Source organism: Columba livia, chromosome 1 (genome assembly GCF_036013475.1).
Source record: "Columba livia isolate bColLiv1 breed racing homer chromosome 1, bColLiv1.pat.W.v2, whole genome shotgun sequence".
Taxonomy (NCBI): Eukaryota; Metazoa; Chordata; class Aves; order Columbiformes; family Columbidae; genus Columba; species Columba livia.
The window spans coordinates 85,180,611-85,202,853 of NC_088602.1; the positions used below are offsets into that span (position 1 = coordinate 85,180,611).

The window sequence follows — 22,243 nt, forward strand, 5'->3', positions numbered from 1 at the left end:
GCCTCTCGAACAGATTTTAAATTCTTTACAGCCATAGCCTAATGCCAAAGCCTTTTCTATAGCAATATATTCAATTTCAGCTTGTGTTGGTACCCTACAACACAACTGCAAAGGCAAATGGGTAACATATTAAATACATTCCCTTGATGAGGTGAAGGGCCCGATACCAAATTCCCCCTGTACTTCACCATTACAAATCTGTGCTTTTTCCAGTTTGCTGTTTGTGCAGGTGTGTTGATGACTTTTAATCCCTCAGTTTATTTTACTGTACAAAACAAAAATCCTACATTTTCTGAACTGTTCCTTTTGGGTTTTTTTAGTGGTACAAATAAAAAGACTTGAATATAGTCCTGGTCCCACGTTTAGATGTGCACTTACACATATAGTTCAAACTCAACAGGTGTCCTTCTTCCTTTTTGGGGCTGCTACACTCTGTTGCCATTAGGAAAAATTCTTTATAATACTGTCATCACTGCCATGGGCACAGGCATCTCCTGGCACATGCAGATTCCTCAAGGGATGAAACCACAGCAGTTCTTGCATCTTCTCTCAGGCACCAGATGCAGTTGGTTTGTGCTGCTCCCACAGAACGCGCAAGTACTTAAACTGTGACCTCAGGCTTAAGCTACAGATGCCTTGCCCACTTTTTGCTGGATCCTCTATTGTTTCGGTTGCCTTTGTAAAACCTCAGGCTGGGCTGAGGGCTGGGTTACTGACTTCCCTCACTGGCAGATGCGGATAGGGTTTCATCAAGACCAAACTCTGGGATCTCCTGCACTTGCTTTGCCCAGTCCAACTCAGCTGCAGAGTCAGTCTGAGCCTTAGTTCATGACCCCAGCCCTTACGGGGTGTCATATTCTGGTACTGCACTTCTCATGCAGTACTTGAGCTGCTGTAACAGTTTCACAGTTAGTTTTCTTTGCATAACGTAATTGAATATTCAATACCAAACACCCCCAAGCCAAGCAGTGAAGATGTGGCCAGCTTTCCTGAATCCTGCCAGCCACAGTCCAACACCTCCACAGGGCTGAGTGGTACAGGTCACAGCTCAGAGCCAAAGGGAAAACAAGCTCCACAAGGAGCTCACCAGCAGGAAACAATCTTGACTCTCTTGAAACTGTGTGGCTTCTTATGGTGAAGACTGGGCTCAGCCCCAGATGCGCTGGTAATGTCAAACATGGGTTTTGAACCTCAGCATCCCGTATAGCTTCCTTCCTCACTCTGCTGAGCTTTGAGGCTACCTAAGCCTTTTGCAGCAGCCTAGCCCCACCGACAATCAAGCGTGAAAGCTATAAGAAGAGCCACACATCAGCTATCTCACAACTATTGGAAGCTTAATTTATAATGTCCTGTTTGACTAGCACCACCTTAACTCTCTGTAAATAAACCTTCTCTAGTTGTCCATGTTTCTGGAGAACTTCAGTGCAGGTAGGATGGCCATTCTTCATAAGAAAAGATTGCCATTCTTTGAGGGGTTCAGAATGCCTAGGCATTCTGTTTGGCACAAAAGGATGAATTAAAGGAGAAAGCCCCCATGAGCACCTCTGCACAAGCAGACAGTAGCAATTACAAAAGGCAAACCACAACTCTGAGAGAAATGCAAGATCTAGAAAACACATTTCCTTTAGCTCAGTCTTAAAACCAGCTTAGAGAACCAAACACTTTCCCAAGCACCCTTCTTCTAACCTATGCTGAATATGTAAAGCAAGGACACCACACTTACAGCCAAGTGATTTTTCACTCCAGGCACATGGAACACGATGAAAGTAAATTTGTGGGTGTTTGTGCTTGATTTGGCAGAGAAAAAAAATGAGGGAGGGACTGCGTTTGAGGGAGGGTATCAAAGATCAGAGCCAGATGCTCCTGCACAGAGCTCTGGATTTGCAGGAAATTAAGAAGGTAGAGAAGGTGAGGCAAAGGCTTTGTTTGAAGTGAGAGTCAAGGGGTTCTGAAGCTTACAACCATCCAAGGTGCTTGAGGGGAACTACAGCACATGCCAAAACCACACCACAGTGGCCCGGGGTGCTTTCGTTACACAAAGCCTGGGAGAGCAGAGGCTGTAAATGTAGCTTCAAAAGGATCTTCATCTTAAAGTCTTAGCTCTCAGGGCCTATTAAACATTTATGCTGACTACCACTCCTACTCTTTGCCTCAGAGAAAGCACCTGAAATAACCTTTGCTACAGGGCGAACTACTACAGTTCTACTGGCTGTGTAGGAGACTAGCGGGGAGCTCTGAGAAACAACCAGAGATGGTGTTGGAACAGCAGGCCGATGTCTCTATTCAGTCAGGCAGGAAAGAAGAAGGAAAATCTGGGCTGGAACCTGAGAGGGAGGACAGAAAACTGTGCTAGAAATAATGGGTGGATTAGCTGCCTAGAGATGGCTAAGGCTGAGTGAGGCCAGTGGAGGCAAATATGGATATATAAGAGCATCAGACATTTTTGCTTTTGCCTTACTTTTGTTCACACTTTTGGGGAAGTCTTCAGACCAGCTTCAGGCTTTGGATCTGTAACTATTGCAGCTGTGAGAGAGACTGTAGAGGCAAAGGAAGAAAGCAGACTCTATGCAGAAATCTAAAGGAAGACAAATAGACTCTAGGAGAAGATGAAAAGGAGGGATTAATTCCCCTGATTTACTTGAAAATTCTCAGGCTATGCAACAGGAGATTAGGAAGAGAAAGACAGAAGTACTCAAAGTTTTCACTCTAGGAAGCTGTTACTACTAATAGCAGATAACACGCACAACATTCACTTACTCCCTCGTAGTTCCCTCGCGCAATCACTCAGTTACCCAGTTGAAGGACAACCGTAGCTGTATACTCAGTAGAGGGTTGTGCTGACATGCTAACAGCTTCCAAGGACGTGTTCAGAAAGTCCCTCAAAATCATTTATTTCAACAGATGTACACATAATCCTGCAGTTCGTGTCTGCATGTAGCAGCCTCTGCCCTACAGGCACACAACCCATGGTTAGTAACTACCATTGACTTTGTGGCCTTGCACAGGTTGAGTAGACATTTGGTGCTCAGAGTTTATCAGCTCTTGCAGATTCGGCAGGACTAACAGTCTCTAGGATTTATCAGTCCTTGAGAAACCTTCACACTCCTCCTCAGCACATGCTTTTCCTCTTTGGTCTGTTCTCTGGTAGCTACTTCTCCATCCAGACATAGGGATACCTACAGGACCAATTCAGTTTCACACAACAGAGACCTATATGACAAGTTGAGTTGGTGGCTTGTGTGGTTAATCAGTCAGCCTTCACTCTATAGGTAGAAACTTATGTAAATGTGGCTTTTTCCTATTAACAAGCAGCCACAGAACTTCCCCCTGCAATCAAAAAACCACCAAACTGGATCCAGACTAGCAAAGATGGAGGTTTAAGTGTTCACATTTTAGTACATAGACCCCATGAAATGTTGAAAGGCCTTCCCACATTCAACCTAGGTAAGAAACGTTGATCAACTGGTCTGGATTCACATTAGGACAGTGTATACTTAGCCATATCCTTTCTTACCTACATTAATTTGGCAGCTTATCAGCATGGTTATTACATCCAACACTGGGTTGAAAAGCTTGTGTCCTGAAGGCTGACTCAAACACTATGTGAAGCGTCGTTTTGAAGACTGTATTCCTAGAAACCATTTTGCAAAGAGAAGGTCCTACAAATTACATTGATGACACTCAAGCACCAATTCTCAATCCTGCTGTTTCTCTTCTTTCTTGCAGTCCACATCCCTGAAGCTGCAGAAAAGTTTATACGAATCAATCTAAACCTTTATACCATAATGATGAGATTCATTACTTACTTCTAAATGGTCAGTTTGAATCAGGTCTTGGCAACAGCAAGAGGTCGGGCCAGGAGACGGAGCCTCTTACAGGTTGGATCAAGTGCTTGATGAATTCAGGTGTCCAGGGATGTTACCCCCCAAAATCCCAAAGGGATTGAGGGCTACCTGGTGCACAAGACCTGCATGAGGCTCATGGGACTTCTGAGCCCCACACTAGCAGAGCTGGGAGGTTATTAGGAGGGATTTGAGAGAAGGGCAATGAAGCTGCTGAACGGTCTAGATCACAAGTCTGATGAGGAGTGGCTGAGGGGAGACCTTATCGCTGTCTACAACTGCCTGTAAGGAGGCTGTAACATGGAGGGTGTTGGTCTCTCCTCATGAGTAACAAGCAGAAGGATGAGAGGAAATGGCCTCAGGTAACACCAGGGGAGGCTGAGACTGGATATGGGGAAATATTTCTTCACAGAAAGTGTTGTCAGGCATTGGAACAGGCTGCCCAGGGAAGTGGTGGAGTCACCATCCCTGAATGTGTTTAAAAGGCGTTTAGACAAGGCTCTTAGGGACATGGTTTAGTGATGGTGTTAGGTTATGGTTAGGCTTGATGATCCTGATGGTCTCTTCCAACCAAAATGATTCTGTGATTCTGCGATCGATTCTATGCCTATCACAGATGCACACGCAGATTTGCTTTTGGCAGCGAATGTTTTTGCAACACAGTGCCCATCTACCGCAGCCCTCTCCACGCCAGTGCCTTTACTTCCTTAAGTAGCAAAAGCCGTCTGCGGCCACGACGTCGCCCCCGCGGGGATCCCCGCGGAGACACACGCCTTGTGTGGGGAGGGACAGCATCGCCGCCCAGCCGCCGCGGGAACTACAGCTCCCATCAAGCGCCGCGGCACAACGCCCGCTCCCCTAGCTGCCATCTTTGTGCGGGGCCGGCGGCGGCGGCCGCCATCTTTGCTCGGGGCACCACTGCCTCACAGCCGCTCCCGCCGGCGGCGGGCCGCGCATGCGCAGGGCGGTGCTGTCGGCGGCGGCATGGGGCGGGCGGCGCTGGCCCTGTGGGCGCTGCTGGTGGCCGCCGTGTGGTGGCTGGAGCCTGGCTCGGCAGGTGAGCGGCGCCTGGGGCCCCTCGGGGCGCCTGGGCGTGAGGGTGTTACCGGGGGAGGGGGAACGGGACGCGGTTTCGCGGCCGAGGCGGTGGTGGGTGTCCCTGTCGGGAGCCCGAGCGTCCCGTGTCGCCTCCTCAACCTCCTCCGCCCCTTCCCCGGCCCCCTCAGCCGGTTGGCCCCGGTGGCATTGTTGCTGTGTTGCTGTTTGCCGTGATGCCAGCCGGACCAGAAATCATGGTCAGTTCCTGCTAGCCGCGGCGGTAGTTTAGTGCATTAATTCCTTTTAGCTTTTTCCCCTGCCTGTGTGTTTTAGATGCCAAATGGAAAGCGATAACTGACCAAATTAAGAAAGCTGTGGAAGTCTATAAGCCATGTGTAAAGGCGAATTGCAGCTGCCACCAAAGGTGAGAGACTGATTTTCTTTTGACTGCACAGGCCAGTGGCCATGGGAGGGAATGCTTTTGCCAGCACTGATGGATGGGAATTGGCTGTAGAATATTTGGGCTCTAAAGTATCACATCTGCAGCCATCATATGTCACAGTGCTCTTAAGGAGGAGGTTATTAATCATAGAATCATTTTGGGTGGAAGAGACCCTTAAGATCATTGAGCCCCATCATCTCCTAACACTGTCACTAAACCATGTCCCTAAGAGCCTCATCTACACATCTTTTAAACCAATGCCTGACAACCCTTTCCGTGAATAAATGTTTCCCCATATCCAATCTAAACCTCCCCTGGTGCAATCTGAGGCCATTTCCTCTCATCCTGTCACTTGTTACCTGGGAGAAGAGACCAACACCCTCCATGCTACAGCCTCCTTTGAGGTAGTTGTAGACAGCGATAAGTTTTCCTCTCAGCCTCCTTTTCTCCAGGCTGAACAGCCCCAGTTCCCTCAGCTGCTCTTCATCAGACTTGTGCTCCAAATTCCTCACCAGCTTTGTCACCCTCCTCTGCGCTCTCTGGTACCTCAATGTCTTTCTTATGATGAGGGGCCCAAAACTGAACATGGGATTCAGGGTGCTGCCTCACCAGTGCTGAATACAGCAGCACAATCACTTCTCTAGTCCTGCTGGCCACACTATTCCCAATACAAGCCAGGATGCTGTTAGCCTTTTTGGCCACCTGGGCACACTGCTGGCTCATATTCAGCCAGCTGTCAGTCAGCACCCCCCGGTCCTTTTTCACTAGTCATCTTTCCAGCCACTCTTCCCTGAGCCTGTAGCGCTGCCTGGGGTTGTTGTGGCCCAAGTGCAGGACCTGGCACTTGGCCTTGTTGAACCTCATACAATTGGCCTGAGCCCAATGATCCAGCTGGTCGGGATCGCTCTGTGTGAAACAGGTTAGCCTCCATAGGTCCAACAGAAGGTGTGTCCATCTGCAGACTGGTCACTGTCCTTGTCTGCTGTGACTGAGCAACAAACACTATGTCAGCATCTCATGTAGGATCATACAATAAACCCATACACAGTCGGTGATGTTTCTGTATTAACAATCCACTTCTGCCTTCTCTGTCAGTGCAGTGTTGCTAACAAGTCTTTCTTGTGGGCTTTTAAAAGTGGAAGAAATCAAGTATGTGCAAAATATTCTGAATAGCTTGATTAAGAAGGGTTGTTACAGAACGCAGATCCATTTGGCATGGTAGTGTGTTGTACTTTTTAGCATTCTTTTTAGGAGTTTAGTTCACTGCTTGTGAGAATAGAATTGATGGTGGATATTTAACTACCTGACTTTCACATGACTAAAGCATCATCCAACAAGAGCTCATTCACAAGTTCTGGTTTGTTTTTTTCTTTTTTAATAACCATGGAGCATTATGCATAATGCCAGCACTCTGACTTGAAATGCTCGCCCAATCTCCCTACAGTGAATTTAGTGCAGAGAGCTAGAGGCTCACATGCGATGCAAAACCACTGTCGGCAGTGCAAGTGCAGGCTGACCTGCCATGTAGTCATAGCCAAACCAAACTTCCTTTCTGTTCACTCTGGTAGTGCACGGCTGCAGCGTGACAGATATTGCAGGTGTGTAGATCATCACTGCCATGTGGGCATAGATTGTAGGACTGGGGGGTTTTGATGCCTTCGAGCAGTGTTTTTATTTAAATGATAAAAAGCAACTCAGGGAAGAGTCAAGATATTCTTCTGCCTTTAGAATTAGGATTCCAAATGCAGAAACACAGATGCCCAACTTTAAGCCTCCTATTTAAAAGTACCAGATGTGCTCACTCATTTTGGCGGGGGGCAGGGGGAGATTGAGTGCTTTTACTATCGGATGAGTCATATTGGGCAACTGTTTATACACTCTGGAGTTTTTGATCTTCACTGTGCTTGAATATTGATGAGGAAGAGTCTCTTTTAATTCAGCATTCCCATCTTTTTCCCAAGTTCCAATTCAGACACAGCTTAAAGGCATCTCCTAATCTTTAAACATACACTCCACCATCTCCTGCCCACCTTTGGGTAGAACACTTTCCCAAGTGGTTACAACTTCCAAAATCTGCTTTAGAACGTGATAGTTGATGGTAATGTGAAGTTATGGTTGCTGTGAGTCTTGAAACCTAGTTTTCGCTAAAACAGTCATTCAGTTAAGTGTTTTCAAGGAGCACTGCTATAGTGACAGGCATTACAATAAAATCCGGGAAGATAATACAGGATGTATGCTGTATGATTTTCAAGAAACTTGGTTCGTTTTGATAGCCGATTTGGAACTCTGTAATTATGCAGCAGAATGCTGAAAGCCAGTACTTTTCACCATATATCAAATTCTACTTGTAGCTAGTCTTCTGCGACTCAGTGGCCAAAGACTGAAGGCCCTGTCTTGTTCCTTGCTACCTTTCAGTTGTCACTTAGGCAAAAATGACATGGGTGTGCCATAACACTTCAACTTTTTTCGAGTTCTCAAGCTTGTTACATTTGCATCCCTGTCACACTGCTTATCTGTGGTCAGCCCATCTGCACAATGGCAATTCTTTCTGAAGTTTTTCTGGGTTCTATCTGATTACAAAATAGCAGAATCCTGGAGGTTGGGAGGGGTCTCCTGAGATCAAGACCAACACCTCTGCTCAGGCAATGTTGCCAGGACTATGTCCAGTAAGGTTTTGAATATCTTAAAGCACAGAGACTCCACTGCCTCTTTGTGCAACTTGTACTGGTGTTTGACTGCCCTCACAGCTGGATCACCCCAACAGTGCTGTATTAAACTAAGGCATTGATGCGGTGTCTGCCAAAAGTGGGGAGGACATCTCCATAGTTGTTACAATCTGATAGTATTCATTAACTGTTCCAAGCTTGAGGGAGCTGGGACTGTTTAGCCTGGAGAAAAGGAGGCTGAGGGGAGACCTTATCGCTGCCTACGACTACCTGAAAGGAGGTTGCAACGTGGAGGTTGTTGGTCTCTTCTCCCAAGTAACAAGCAATAGGATGAGAGGAAATGGCTTCAAGTTGCACCAGGGGAGGTTCAGATTGGTTATTGGGAAAAATTTCTTCACAGGTTTGTCAGGCATTGGAACAGTCTGCCCTGGGAAGTGGTGGAGTCACCGTCCCTGGAGGGGTTTAAAAGGCATTTAGATGAGGTTCTTAGGGTCATGGTTTAGTGCTAGAGTTAGGTTATGGTTGGACTTGATGATCCTGATGGTCTCTTCCAACTGAAATGATTCTATAATCTGAGGACCTTTAGAATAAAGTTATATAAACTGCATTGTTGGGGATTGGCTCAAGGAGCATGGACATGAGTCCACCAAGCAACTGTACGAGCAGAGCCCATTTTAGTTGACATGAGTAGGCCTCAGTTAGCATGAGCCTGGTGTAGCATAGTGGAAAAGTACTGAGCGGTTGCTCTCTGGTTCAGCTGAGCGTTTAGATAAACAAGCTGGGGAATTATCTCTAGCAGGGTGAGGAGGTTGCATTCCAGAGAAACCACAAGAAGGTTGAGCTCATTATGTATACTATCCAATCAATAGAAGACGAGTAGGCATAATTACTGTATACTATCCAATTAATAGATGACGAGTATGCATAATTATTGTAAGTCTTATATAAACCAGCTTAGTGCATCAATAAAGTTGAAGTATGCTTTATCACTCATATTGAGTCGGCTGCATTTCTTCCTCCGTCCGCTCGGGTCTGGAACTCTGATGGGACTTTTCTCTGCACTGCATCCTTCTTATGCATTTTCTTATGTATGTTAGGTTTATGTTTTCATACTGCATTCCTGGAGCTCACTGGTGATGTGCAGATGTCACAGATCACATGCTACATAGGTCTCTCCTGCTGGGCTGGCTTTCAGTGGACACAGCGTTATTTGGTGATGCTGCTCCTTGCAACTAGACTCTTACTTTCTTTTAATGTCTAAATAGCGTGACATTACGTGAGGAGTTTGGTCTTGGTGTGGCCCATCATTTATGGAAAGCCAGAGCACAAGCTTTGCAACTCAAAGTTTAAGTCAGCTGAAGGCTTTTACCCATAACCTGTCACGGTGTGTAAGGTGCTTTCTTGGAGAGTAGCTAGAGTTGTCCAAGTTGATTTAGCCTCAGACCTGTGCTGGGCTTTCTGTCAGGCAAATAGCACATAATCAATGAGTGAAGATTGGACCTTTGAGTCTCTGCGTAAGTGACTTAAATTCTTCGTTATGCCACATGTACCATAGCTCCTGGAAGCTACACAGAGCTTGCTTTAGCTATAAGTCTGTTCTGTATACTGCAGTTATTCAATGCACAGTATCCTCCCTACTGTACATAATAATGGCTGATTGTTTTGTTTCAGTGTCTGGAAGCAGGACCTGGCTCCCTTTCGAGGTGGCATTTCCAAGGAGATAATATCAGATGTGGTGAGCCGGAAGCTCGGGACACACTACCAAATCGTTAAGAACAAGTTGTACCGTGAGCAGGACTGCTTGTTCCCTGCAAGGTAAGAGCTGTGCAGAAGATCTTGCCTCCGCAGCTGGGACGCGGGAGTACTTCCAAATCTGATGAGTTCAAAGTCACTGAGCACAATGATATTTCAGAGGTGTGAATTCCTTATTGGAGCAGGAGCCTAGAAAATTATGTATGAGGCTTAAATGTAGCAAGAGGTGAATGTCATTGTTGGACTTCAGTGTAGAAAAGGTTGTTTGGTTATGGGATCCCAAAGAAAGCTGCTGATCAGGCCAGATTTAACAGGATGGGTTGCTTCAGTGCTGTCTGTACTGTGTTGAGGCTCAGCAGCTGGTATAGGCAGTTCCCAGCCTACATCATGATATGGTTCAGGCTCACCATCTCTTCTGCTCCTGTGCAGAGAGAAAGGCCTGCAAGAGACTGCAGGATTCTCCCTTCTCCTTATAGCTCTTTGCTGTATGTCGTTTCTCCACAGATGCAGTGGAGTTGAGCATTTCCTTCTGGAGATCATCAGCCGCCTCCCTGACATGGAAATGGTGATCAATGTGCGAGACTACCCTCAGGTCCCCAAGTGGATGAAACCTGTCATCCCAATCTTCTCCTTCAGTAAGGTGGGCACACCTTTAAAAGCTGAGCATTTCTGTGACATGTGTGTTCTCCTTCCTCTTGGGAATGTATTTTTGAGGATGGTTCCCCACGGATTTTCTGTGCATCAAAATTGCTTGCTCTTTTTTGCTCTTTATGTTTCCTTTCACTTCCAGTTTTCTGTGAGACAGACTTGCAGATTTATTCAATTGAACAGTTTTTCCTTTCATTACTTCCTCTGCCAGGTCAAAAAACGTACTGCTGCCACAGTGGAATGATGCACAGCTGGATGGGCTATGTGTCAGTATCACTGTCATTTGCTAGAACTCTTCTGTTAAAATTGTAGCCGTAACTACATCAATTTAATTTAATCAGCATTGTTAAGAATTTTTGATCAGCTGTCATAGAGTTAATGTCATTTAATGTGAATATTTTAGTCCTCTTTTTTGGTAGCACAGATAAATGTTTCTTATCTTCTTTTCAGTAATATTGCTGTATCCTGTGAACCCTTTTTCCCGGATTCCCTTTCCCACCTGCACATACATGCAGAGATGTACACACACATAGAGACATCTCTCTCTGCTTCTCTGTTCCCAGACTCAAGAGCCCTCCCATATGCTTTCCTACCTCTCCCATTGTTAAACGTCACTGTAACATAGTGTCTTATCCCTTTCAACAAAATACTGTTACACCTGAAGCTTCAGCTAAACTTGCTTTTATTTAGTGTATGCCAAATGTGCCCCAGTCCTGCACTATTGCTACCTAACCCTGATCACAATCCCATCTTTGGCTGAAGCCCAGCAGAGACAGTAAGGTGCAAAAAGAAACAACAGACCATTTTCTCTTGCTAGTTCAGACTCTATTCTGTTTCTGCTAACTTGTAGCATCTTACTCTGAACCCAGGTCTTCAGCTTGTGCAGTCTGAACAGTAATATGACCCATAACTATTGCCTAGTCCCCAGCCATCCTAAAACTCTCTCTAGAATTTCACTACAACATCACAAACACTGTCATTCATTAACCACATTCACTGCCAGGCGTAAAGCTAATTGTCTTGCCCCTCGACCATTGACAACCTTAGCTCTAACCGGCAGAACCCAAATTAACACAGAACAGGTTGCAGGAGTTTAATCTTTGCAGCCATATTCATAATCCTGCCCCCAGATGCCTTGCAGGTCCCCACAAGAAACCGAGTTCTCCAGTCACCGTTGTCCCATCCCATATTCTCCAGTCACCGTTGTCCCATATTCTCCAGTCACCATTGTCCCATATCTCAACTGTAACCTCAGCCATGTCCTCAACTGAAACCCAGTGACCAAAGCACAGCTCACATTTAACCTGCCAGTGTTTGGAAGGCTATAGGATGCTGGTCCAGGGTGTTTTCTAAGGCTGAAAGCAGATTGGAGGTTTGTCCTATTCTGCATATCAGAAGGCTGACCCTGGGGTATTGGTGGAGCTGTCACGGTTTTTTATGAATGCCTGTTTATAGAAGGATGGAGAAGGAGCAGATCGTAGAAGCACAAACTGAAGTTAGAAGGGACCTGAGGAGGTCACCGAGTCCATCACCTCACTCAGAGCAGGACCAGCTATAACAGATCAGGGCACTCCAGGCTGTGTCCTGCCTGGTTCTGGTCATTCCTGGGTACAGGGTGCCCACAGCCAGTGTTGGACCTCCCTCAAAGCAAAAGCATGTTTCCCAGTATGTAACTGGAATTTCCCTTCTTGTGATCCAAGCCTGTTGACTCTCATTCTATCTCTGCACTTCTGAAAAGAGTCTGTCTCCGTCTTCTCTCCCATTAGGTAGTAAGATATAGCATTTAGATAATCCCAAGCCTCTTCTTACCGGGCATGAACAAAGCCATTCCTCAGGCTCTGTTCATACATCATGTGCACCAATCTCCTATCTTGGTGGCCTTGGACTCTCTCCAGTTGATCTCCAGGTGACAGATAGATGCATAGTTGTAAGTTCACTACTAGTGCAAGGAAGTGACCTATAGTCTAGTTTCTTGAAAGCGTTTAGTCTTACTTAAGTGCTGATCTTCCCTCTGATTAAATAGGGATTTAAACATACAAGTGGGAGTGAGAAACTGAAATTCCTACATGACCTGTATATTTGTTACAGTGAATTGTTAAGTGATCTCTAGGAAGGCTGGAATGAACTGAAGTGTTAGAAACCTAAATGTCAAAGTATCTATATGTGTACCTTTCTCTAAGGAGATAATAATGCCTCTTAACTTATGAACAGTAGAAAATACACACAGGCACAAAGGTGAGTGGAGCACAGGTCTTCTGCTATTTACTAATCAGCTATATGATGGATCTCTTTTGTTATTTTCTAACATGGGAGTCCTGTGCTGTCATGCAGCAAGACACAGCCTTTTTAAAATCATGGAAACGTTTCAATATTAGGTTGTCGTTATAGGAACCCCAGCAACACCACCACGACCACAAAGCTCTCATTCTGGTTATGGAACAGTAATGGAGAAAGCTGAAAGAACTCCCAGAAAGGATGTTCATTCCTGGCAGGCTTAGTCAGTAAACTGAAATAGATGTCACTCTTTTTCTTACATTACTCTCCTTTTTCTTAAGACACCCGAATACAATGATATCATGTATCCTGCCTGGACATTTTGGGAAGGAGGACCAGCTGTCTGGCCAATTTACCCAACAGGTTTAGGACGCTGGGACCTCATGAGAGAAGACCTCAGAAGGTATGTTTTGCAAATGGATATGTGTGTGTGGGGGTTTTAATGGAAAACCAATTCAGAGTAAAAGCCAGCTAGCACTGGAAAGCATTAGGGCAATGTTGAAGTCCAAGGTCGTAGGTCTGTTGGCTTGTGGTGTGTCCTGCACACAACTTAAATGCTGTGTAAGAATTCTCCATGGAAACCTTAGGTGATGTCACTACAAGCTATAATTAGCTTCTCTGTTTCCAACAGTTTGGTAAGGAATGCAGAGGATAAAGTAGACACATTATTCATGCTATCAGGGCCAGATAACTATCATTTTTGCTGGGAGAGGGTTTGTCAATAAAGCAGCAGTTATCTTTTGCCTGCAGAAATCTCCCCTGACACATGGAAATATTTTCCTTTGTTTCCAAGTACTTCTGTAAAGACCTGTGGTTTTTTCACTGCAGGGATGATACAGGATGTTTGTATAAGCGTCTGGAAGGGTAAAGAAAAGCCTTCTTTAGATCTCCTTTTATTTGAGTGTTATGCAATAGAGAAACCTGGAATCATTCCCAAGAATCAAGAGTCATTACTGGGCCGATAGTAAGACAGAAGATGTTTCTGACTGGGAGTCTTTCTTTTGGCAGGATCTTTGACTATTAGCAGAATAAGGGGCTGTTTCCCATGGAGAGTGACAAACAATATGCAACAGTGAGTGAACAGAGAAACATAACAAGAAAAAACCCAACACCTTAATGTCAGTCACTTAACATCAGAACGCGAGACTAAACGTTTTCCGCTTCAGAATCTGAAGATCTATAGCTGATAGATCATAGCTGATGATATAATGTGATATAGTATAATGAAGGTCCAAAGCATTTACTTGTCCCTGCTTTCCCACTGAACCCTGCTTATGTCACTGGGTTACAAGCAGATGCAAAGCTTGACCTGCACAGATCAGTTTGGGAATCAGGATCTACATGTCAAGCCAGGTGTGACAAAAAAATACAACAAGGAGTTCCCCAGAGGGAGGCAGGTGACTGCACTGACAGAAATAAAACATGAACAGCTGTTTTGAAGATACCCTTAGATTTAAAGTGAAAGTTATTTGGCAAAACAATGAACCCTCGTGCTTTAAATGTGAAACACCATGCAGGCCTTTTTGTTGCTGTTTTGTTTGCTTGCTTGCTTGTTTGTTTTGGGTTTTTTTTGTGTGTGTTCTTTTGTTGGTGTTTTTTTTGTTGTTGTTTTTTGTTTTGTTTGTTTTTTTTTTTTTTTGTTTTTAATGGGAAACAAAGGTGATTAGAAACTCTAGTTATTTTGCATTATTCATATTCAGTGAAGTACCAAAAGATAAAGCAACAATGCAAAAAGTGCATTCAAATTTTAGTTAAATTTTAATGTCCTTAAAGGTCTGGTGAGGGAGTTGTGTGTAATTCAATGTTTTGACTGAAAGGTGTTCTGAAAAGTGGCCTGTATCATGTTGCCTTAAACACAGTATTCACAGGAAAACCTGTTTCATTGAACCTGGCTGGGAGTTTTTTTCTGCTATAGTGAAGAAAGTGATTTCCTTAAAAAAAAAAAAAAAGAATAAAAAAAAGAGATCATGCTGTGAAAATAGATGAGAGCCTCTGTTTCATGGTTTTATTAAATCATTTATTGCCATGTATAAACAATACTTTCAGGTCTGCAGAAAAATGGCCATGGATGAAAAAAATCTCTAAAGGATATTTCCGAGGATCAAGGTGAGCATATTTTCTTCTAGCAGGAGATTCTACTAACATAGACCATGACAACTGTCTGTATGAAGAAGTTTCTGTACCTTCAAGACCTAAACAAGTGTAACCCAGAGTGTATTTTTTTAAAAGTAAGGAAATTGAGACATTTTATACAGCAGCATTTCACCATTAGTGATTCTCTGTGAGAATTGCTATTTGCAACTAGTTCATTATAATGAGTCTAGTATTGGAAAAAGAAGTTGTGATGGATTTGCTACGTTATTTCTTAAGGAGTAAAACTGTCACACTAGGAACCAGCTTGTTTTGTTCTCTGAAGTGAACTGCAGGTGCATGATACAAATTTAAAGGTTTTATACTGACACGCATGCTTCTTGCCAGTATGAATACTTTATTCTCTATGCCAAGTGCTTGACAGGGAATCAACAAGTATTCTTGGTTTAAGTTACCTAAGTGGTGGGGTATTAGAGAAGATTATTTTTACCCTCTCTTCAGTGACAGTTTGAAAACAGTGTTAACCCTTTTTGTTCCTCCAACACCTTGTTCCTCCTCCATCCCCAATAGGGATAGATTTGAAGTCTTACTAGGTAGGCTCAGGAGATGATGAGGTGTGAGTTTTGGGGATGTAATAACCTTGCTTATCAGTAGTGTTTTAAATTAGTGTCAGAGCGATCAAGTGCTGAAGATGCTTAACATTTCTTAGCTCTCTGACTTAGAAGGGAGTTAAAATATTTGGCACCCCTCAGATAAGGCCTGAAGGAAACAACATCTCTGCTGATTTGTCCTGGGAGTTGCTTAAATCATGCTATGAAATATTTAGTAAGTGAAATAAAGAAACAGGGCCCCGAATAATTTCGGTACATATAACTCATTCTCTTCCGCTTATACGCCCTTGGACAGAAATACACTGTGTGATAGGCACTTAATAATGTTTTTGGGGCACATAGTGAGATCAGACTCATAAAGGGGCAGGATCTTGAGTCTTGTTGTTTGTTAGCTGCATTGGGTCAGGTGGATTGGCAATGACTGATACAGCATTTCTTTTGCAGAACGAGCCCTGAAAGAGATCCCCTCATTCTACTGTCTCGCGAAAATCCTGAACTTGTTGATGCTGAGTACACTAAAAACCAAGCTTGGAAATCTGAGAAGGTTTGTGGGTGTTATCTGTCAGGATCTTGAGTGTGAAGGCCAGAAGGGGTCGCACTACATGAGGGCTTTGATGGTAGAGGTGCATCTTGGTGGAAAGTTGTGGGTGATTGTCTAGATTAAGGGGGGCTTGTAGATCCCTTGATGGCCACATCTCTCTGACCAATGAAAGGAAGGAGTCTCTAGAGCCTTAGAGGTCAAACATTTTTCTCCCATCTACGCTTCTTGTTCAAGGAAACTAGCACACAGAAGAAAATCTATGCCAATCCGATTCTTCCCCTTCTAGCCTCAAGCTGCCTGTGTGGTGTTGTCAGTCTTTTTAAACCTTTTTCTGTCATTTCCATTGCTTGGTCTTTCTGATAACTGTTGCTGATAATGTTTTAGTTCCATACTTAGTCCACAGTCCAGCTCTCTCCAGACTGTCTTGGCTAATCTGTTTACACTTGGCTTCGCATAGTCCATTGTCCAAGCTGTTTTCCACCCTGTAGCTGCCAGCTAAACATTATCATTAGTGTATTTGTGCTGGCATTTGCTTACACGCAGTGTGTAATTTACCGATTTTTTTTTCTTGTTTGAAGGGCCGCAAATTCTTCATAATTCTTCTAAAAGCCCACCAGAGAAGGTTTTCTCAGAAGTGGGAATGGAGGGTTTTGAGACTTCAGCTTTGTTTCTGAGAAGGAAAGCAAATATGAAATCACTATATAAAATTTACTGATTTTGTAAAAATTCTGTTTATTTTAAGGACACCTTAGGGAAGCCTCCTGCAAAGGAAATTCCACTGGTTGATCACTGCAAATACAAGTAAGAGTTTTGATTAGTAAAGCTGTTCAAGGGCTATGGGTTATTTCTTTCCTTGCATGGTATAAGGTCTCTTTGTATCTTAAGACCTGATTCCAGTGACCAGCTCCATGCAGACAGGAAAGACTGTGAAAAGACACAAAGTGGTTAAAAATTGGGGAGCTTAGCATAGCCTCTTCCAGTATCAGTTTTCCTACGTCAGGTTAGGAGAAATAAAGTGCTTTGGGGAAAGTAAAGGTCTTAGGTCGCTAATAAACATATAGATGGAAAATCTTATTTTATTTTTCTAGTAAGAAGGGCTTTCTTTCCATTGTTCTTTGTGTTCCTGTAACAAGTTGTGTGTTCCAAATTATTTTTTCAGTGCTACAGTGGTAGCATTACTGTCTTCAAAGACATATGGAACTAAGGAATCATCTTTAGATGCATACTGGGGCAAGTGTTGCCATTGGATGTATATAGTAAAAGAGACAACGGGAAATACAATTAAGTAGATACAGTATTGATCCATACATTGTATGTTGTTTGGGAGATTGTGGTTTTTATTTTGTTTTGTAACTACTTTAGGGAGGGCTTTTTGGTGTAATATTGTGGGTTTCTGTGTAAAAGAACCAAAACATCCTCTTAGTGTGTATGTACTTGTATGTCTGACGTTTTGCTTTAAAATTGCCTAGTTACGATTCTACCAGCTAGAATCTGCTGATAGAAGAACTCAGTCATTTGGCTGGATTTGTGTTTTTGTGCAAATGTGATTGACTTGTCTCATTTTATATTTCACTAGACTGTTGCCCAGATTTCTCCCTTCTGTTACACAGAGACTTTCCAATTCCTGATGCCTCCTAAGCCCCTCGCACAGTATGGGCCAAGGCATTCTCACACGCTTTTCTCATAGCTCGGGTCTGGTAGGGTCGACGTGCACTTCTCTCCACTTTCTTCAGTGTTGGTGCTATACCAGAATGTCTGAGAGCAGCCCCCATGACCTGGCTGAGGTCACAGATGGTGAAGATGTGTCTGGAATTGGGCAGGGGCATCTCCTCACTTCCAGACCCCTGTTCTTGTCACTTCTCTACATGTATTTGTTCAGTTACTAATACAGCAAGCTCCTCATCCCTGCCCTGAGCTCCTAGGTAATACAAAGGATGCAAGATAATTTCAGGTTTATTCCTTGTAACTTACTGCTGAACTAAGTTTAGCTGTAATTTCCATCTCACGCCAAACATATATAATATATAATCCCCATTTTACCCCAAATAACTTAATTAAAGGAAGAACTCCCTTCCTCCAGCCCAAAATGTTCAACTTCAAAGATTATTTCTATGTACTGAGGGGTTTTACCCACAGGAAAAACAGCTTTCCATATAATTGGAGAAATGTGGGTTTAAAAATGCAAGCAAGTAAGCAAACAAACATCCCTCTGAGATACAGTTCGCTACGAGAAATCCTCCCCCAGTCAAGCCCACTTTACTAACTTGGCAGAAAATATGGGAAACAAAATTGTGGATTCTTTGTTATCTGCAAAGTCCATCTGTTGTGTGCTAGCCTGTTTAACCTCCTAGGGTTGCATTCCCAAGTTAATATGAAGCAATTAATTCAGATTAAAGCAGAATCCCAGAGGAAAAAACAAAACAAAACCCAACCAAGATAGATGTGGCAAAGCAGAACAATGAACAAAAAAGCTCACTCCAAGACAACAGAGAATTGGGAAAAAGCTCCTTGTGGTAAGAAATTCTCTGAAGTGTAGAGTCACAGGATCAGCATCCACATTGTGACCTTCCCTGCCTTGTTGGCAGCTGTCCATGAGGCCTCTTTTAGTTTGTCGCAGCGAGGTGTCTTTATCAGAGGTAAAGCAGCACACCTTGATTTTTAGCCTCAGTTTTGACAGGCAGCGGCAGCTCACCTAGCACATCCTTAACTTAGCTCACCTTGCCTGTGAGGAGCTTCACATAAACGTCTTGCCTTAGTTTCAGCAACAGGTGCCTGGCTTAGTGGGAGGGAGACCCCCATCTGCTCCCCACCTCGCAGCCCAACTGCTCAGTGCATTTCCTCACTAAATGCCAAGTGTGATCAGGTCCCTCTCTTTGCTTCTCCTTTTGAAGGTATCTGTTTAATTTCCGGGGAGTGGCTGCCAGTTTCCGTCTGAAACACCTTTTCTTGTGTGGTTCGCTCGTCTTCCATGTTGGAGAAGAGTGGTTGGAGTTCTTCTACCCACAGCTGAAGCCTTGGGTCCACTACATCCCAGTCCGATCAGACCTCTCTAACGTCAGGTGTGAGACCTCAGATGTGCTCAGGGGAGCACTGTGTGCCACAGGAAAACACTGGTGTGTTTGGGAGGGCAGTTTCGTTGGTATCATGCTAAGAAGTGCCTCCACTGTAAGCATCAGACAGAGGCTCGTGGAGGTCATGTTCGTTTCATTGCTGCCCCTGAAGAATCCTGTGCTTATATTTCTTAGAACAGTTTCGCTGGGGTGTGGAGGTCTATTACCCTCACTGAAAGCCACAGGCGTTGGGCACTTAAATTTGCAGCATGGGTGAGGGGAAGAGGAATGTATTGCAGGGCCAAAAATGTGTTGGCTCCCAGATTTCAGCATGCTGTCCAGAACTGATATGGAACAACTGAGATTGGCAGGTTTCTTCTGTGCTCTTAAATGAGGAGCACCAGTCCCCCACTCAGCTGTAGATCCTTAATCTCATCCTCCACTATAGTTTAGCTAAGGGACAGTGTTCTCCTTTGAGCTACTTGTTTCATAGCATTTTTTTGTCTTAATTTTAGGGAGCTGTTGCAATTTGTAAAGGAAAATGATGCTATAGCACAAGAAATCTCAGAGAGGTAAGTTGTGTGTTCCTTCTGGCTATCAGACACTCTTCTTCCAAAGCATTTTCTTATGTAGCTTTTGAAGGGGTTACCTCTCAGAGACAACCATAGTATTAATAGGGTGCAGTATAACAGATCTTCTGCAATAACAGCAGGAGAGTTGAGGAACTCGTAATAAGCAGGGGGAAGCGGAGAACGAAATTATATGCTTCGGTCTTTGGTTCACATGTGACCCATGTCAGGAACCCCACTGAAAGCTCTCAGAAGCTGGGAGCTTTCTTCTCAGTATGAGGCGAGTTGGCCCCTGGGAACCGTGTCTGTGTTATAAGCATAATGTATCCAGGCTGGCAGTGACTGGCTTCTGAGGCAGCATTGCATCGGTGCTGCTCAGGCTGTATCTGATATGTGAAAGCTGATATTTATTATCCCAGATAACAAATACCATCTTGAGGATAACAAAAGCACTGCAACTGTCAGAGCTGTGAGCGTGAATGAAAAATGTGAAATTAAACTAGACGGTACAGAGCGGTGCATGTTGTTTCTCATTTGAAACACGGAAGAGTGAAAGTTGATATACATATAAAGCAAAACAAAAGAGTCTTGTAGGAACTGGAAATTGGTTCTGACTGTGCCTTGTGTATCTCTAGGGGACGCCAATTCATCACTGAGCACTTGCAGATGGAGGATGTCTCTTGCTACTGGGAGCATCTGCTGTCTGAATATTCCCAAACCTTGACTTACAAAGTGAAAAGGAGGAAGAGCTACAGCGAGATCACTTCTGAATGGCTGAAAACAGAACTATAGAGACTCCTCTGTTTTTCCTCTTCAGCTCAAACTGATCTCTGTGGAAATCTGAAGATCAGTGTATCTTATTTCTTGTTCTCTCAGACTTCTCACCCTTTACACTAGGAGAACAGCAATAGGCTGACTTTGAAATTGTTCTTGTACAGCGGGACGCGGTCATACTGTCACCATAGGAATGTTAAGTAGAATGTTGGATTATGGCTATTAAATGGGGCAGTGATCTTCATGTCTGGAAGAGGGCTGTTAGCATTTGGGATTTAGTTACTACCCATTTCAGAATGATCCTAAATCCCATTCAGTCAATGAGAAGCCTTTCTGTTAATTTTACTGGACTTTTTACCAAGTCCTCTGTACTTGTGGGCAAGGTACACAGACTGTCAGCTACAATCAGCTGGGAGATACGTCCCCATTTTTTAGCAAATTGTCGATGTTTTCTCACCTGTGTGATAGCGTTTAGGGTATTAGGTGTTCTCTGACAGAAGCAGGTACTGGGGATTTGGGGTGATGTTTTTAGATAGCCTGGAGCTTATGTTTGTGTCAGGTTTTAGGGGCTGATGGTGAGGCTTTGATGTGCCACTGAAAGGACAAAGGATCCTTGCGCAGGTAAACTACCTACCTCATGGGGAAGCGGCTGGGGGTGATGATGTTGCTGCAGTGCTAAGGCTGCGTAGCAGAGTCGAGCAGTTGGCAACTGAGATAAAGACGGTTCATCCTCCGACAGCTGAGCTGGGTGTCTGCATAGCCACTGGGCCCCTGGGAACACCAGTTGGCTGGCCAGGCATCTTTAAGAGCCCAGAGAAAGTATACACAGAGGCAGAGTCAGATCTTCTTTTTCCCATATCTTCACAGATCCTCTGCTCTGATCCTCTCTGTTATCTTCCTAGGGTTGTGGGGTTTTTTGTTTGTTGTTTTTTTCTGAGGCTAGTAACACATCTGCTCACTTCAGTGTTTGCTTTTCTTTCCCACTGCTGTTTACACTCCTTTTTCAGTCTGGTTGAGGGAATGTCTTCGGTCACACGGTGGCAGCTACTCCTCACATTACTCATTCTGAGCTCAGTCACAGGTTGCTTGCGCTCGCTGTATTTATGCCCGCTACAGGCTGCTCAGCTCAGAGGGAGTGCAGTTTCTAGAATGCTTTGTGCCCCCCTGAGTTGAGAGTCCTGGTAGGAAGCAGCATTATCTCTGGCATCCAGACAGGTGCTCGGAAGAGGGAGGGCAGCAGCATGGGATCCCAGGAGGGCTGCTGCCTCCGGGGTGAGCACCCGTGACGGTAAAGCGGCCTCATGGCTTAGGAAGCAGCACGTTGATGGAAGAGTCATAGCAGCAGCTCCTGCTCTCCTCTGCAGTCAGCTTGGATCAGAGAGGAGGAAAACGCTACACGGAACGATAACGCCAAGTGCACCTCCACATGTATGTGCCCACACACAAGCCTCGGGGCGCTGCTGGACCCTGCCACGGGGACGTGACATCCAGCGCTGTTTGTCAAGTGCCGGTTGCTGGGGCAGTGTGCCGGTTACATGACCGGTGCCTGGATCATCAGGGTACTCAAACAGCCTGGTTTCTGAGGAAAAGAACTGTGCAAGAGTTGAAGGGTTTTTCTGGTTTTGTATTTTCAGTCAAGGCAGAGATAGCAGTCTGAGAAACTGAAACAGCTACATATAATTTTTTTTTTAAATACTTTTTATGAAATGCTTTTTGGAATAAAACAGACAAAAACTGAGTTTTGCTGTATTCATCGTTGCTTAGCCGGAGTTGTGATAAAACATCTGGATAGCCCCCAGCTGTTTCCCTGAAGATGGTGAAGCGTGTATTTCTGTTTCTTCTCTGTCACAGCAATATTCAGGGTGTCTCTACTTCCAGCCACTATGGCTGGAAACTTATGCTGGTCAGACACCTGTGTGAACTGGGGAATTTTCAGTCTGATCCC

At 44.4% G+C, this 22,243-nt stretch overlaps 1 protein-coding gene across 1 annotated transcript; it reads left to right on the plus strand.

The window, feature by feature from the left end:
- Positions 1–4,740: 4,740 nt before the first annotated feature.
- POGLUT1 (protein O-glucosyltransferase 1) lies at positions 4,741–22,036 on the plus strand. The gene is made up of 11 exons (XM_065065257.1): positions 4,741–4,899; positions 5,214–5,304; positions 9,660–9,803; positions 10,245–10,380; positions 12,944–13,065; positions 14,709–14,768; positions 15,809–15,908; positions 16,648–16,706; positions 18,797–18,964; positions 19,471–19,527; positions 20,160–22,036. Exons 1-11 carry the CDS (start codon positions 4,827–4,829, stop codon positions 20,314–20,316), a joined length of 1,167 nt encoding a protein of 388 aa, XP_064921329.1. The 5' UTR covers positions 4,741–4,826; the 3' UTR covers positions 20,317–22,036.
- Positions 22,037–22,243: the final 207 nt, after the last annotated feature.

Excerpts from the sequence above, each read along its gene's own strand:
- POGLUT1 (XM_065065257.1), top strand. The coding sequence starts at position 4,827 with ATGGGGCGGGCGGCGCTGGCCCTGTGGGCGCTGCTGGTGGCCGCCGTG. Across the intron at positions 9,804-10,244 it reads GACTGCTTGTTCCCTGCAAG|ATGCAGTGGAGTTGAGCATT; the intron begins GTAAGAGCTGTG and ends GTTTCTCCACAG. Across the intron at positions 16,707-18,796 it reads GTTGATCACTGCAAATACAA|GTATCTGTTTAATTTCCGGG; the intron begins GTAAGAGTTTTG and ends CTCCTTTTGAAG.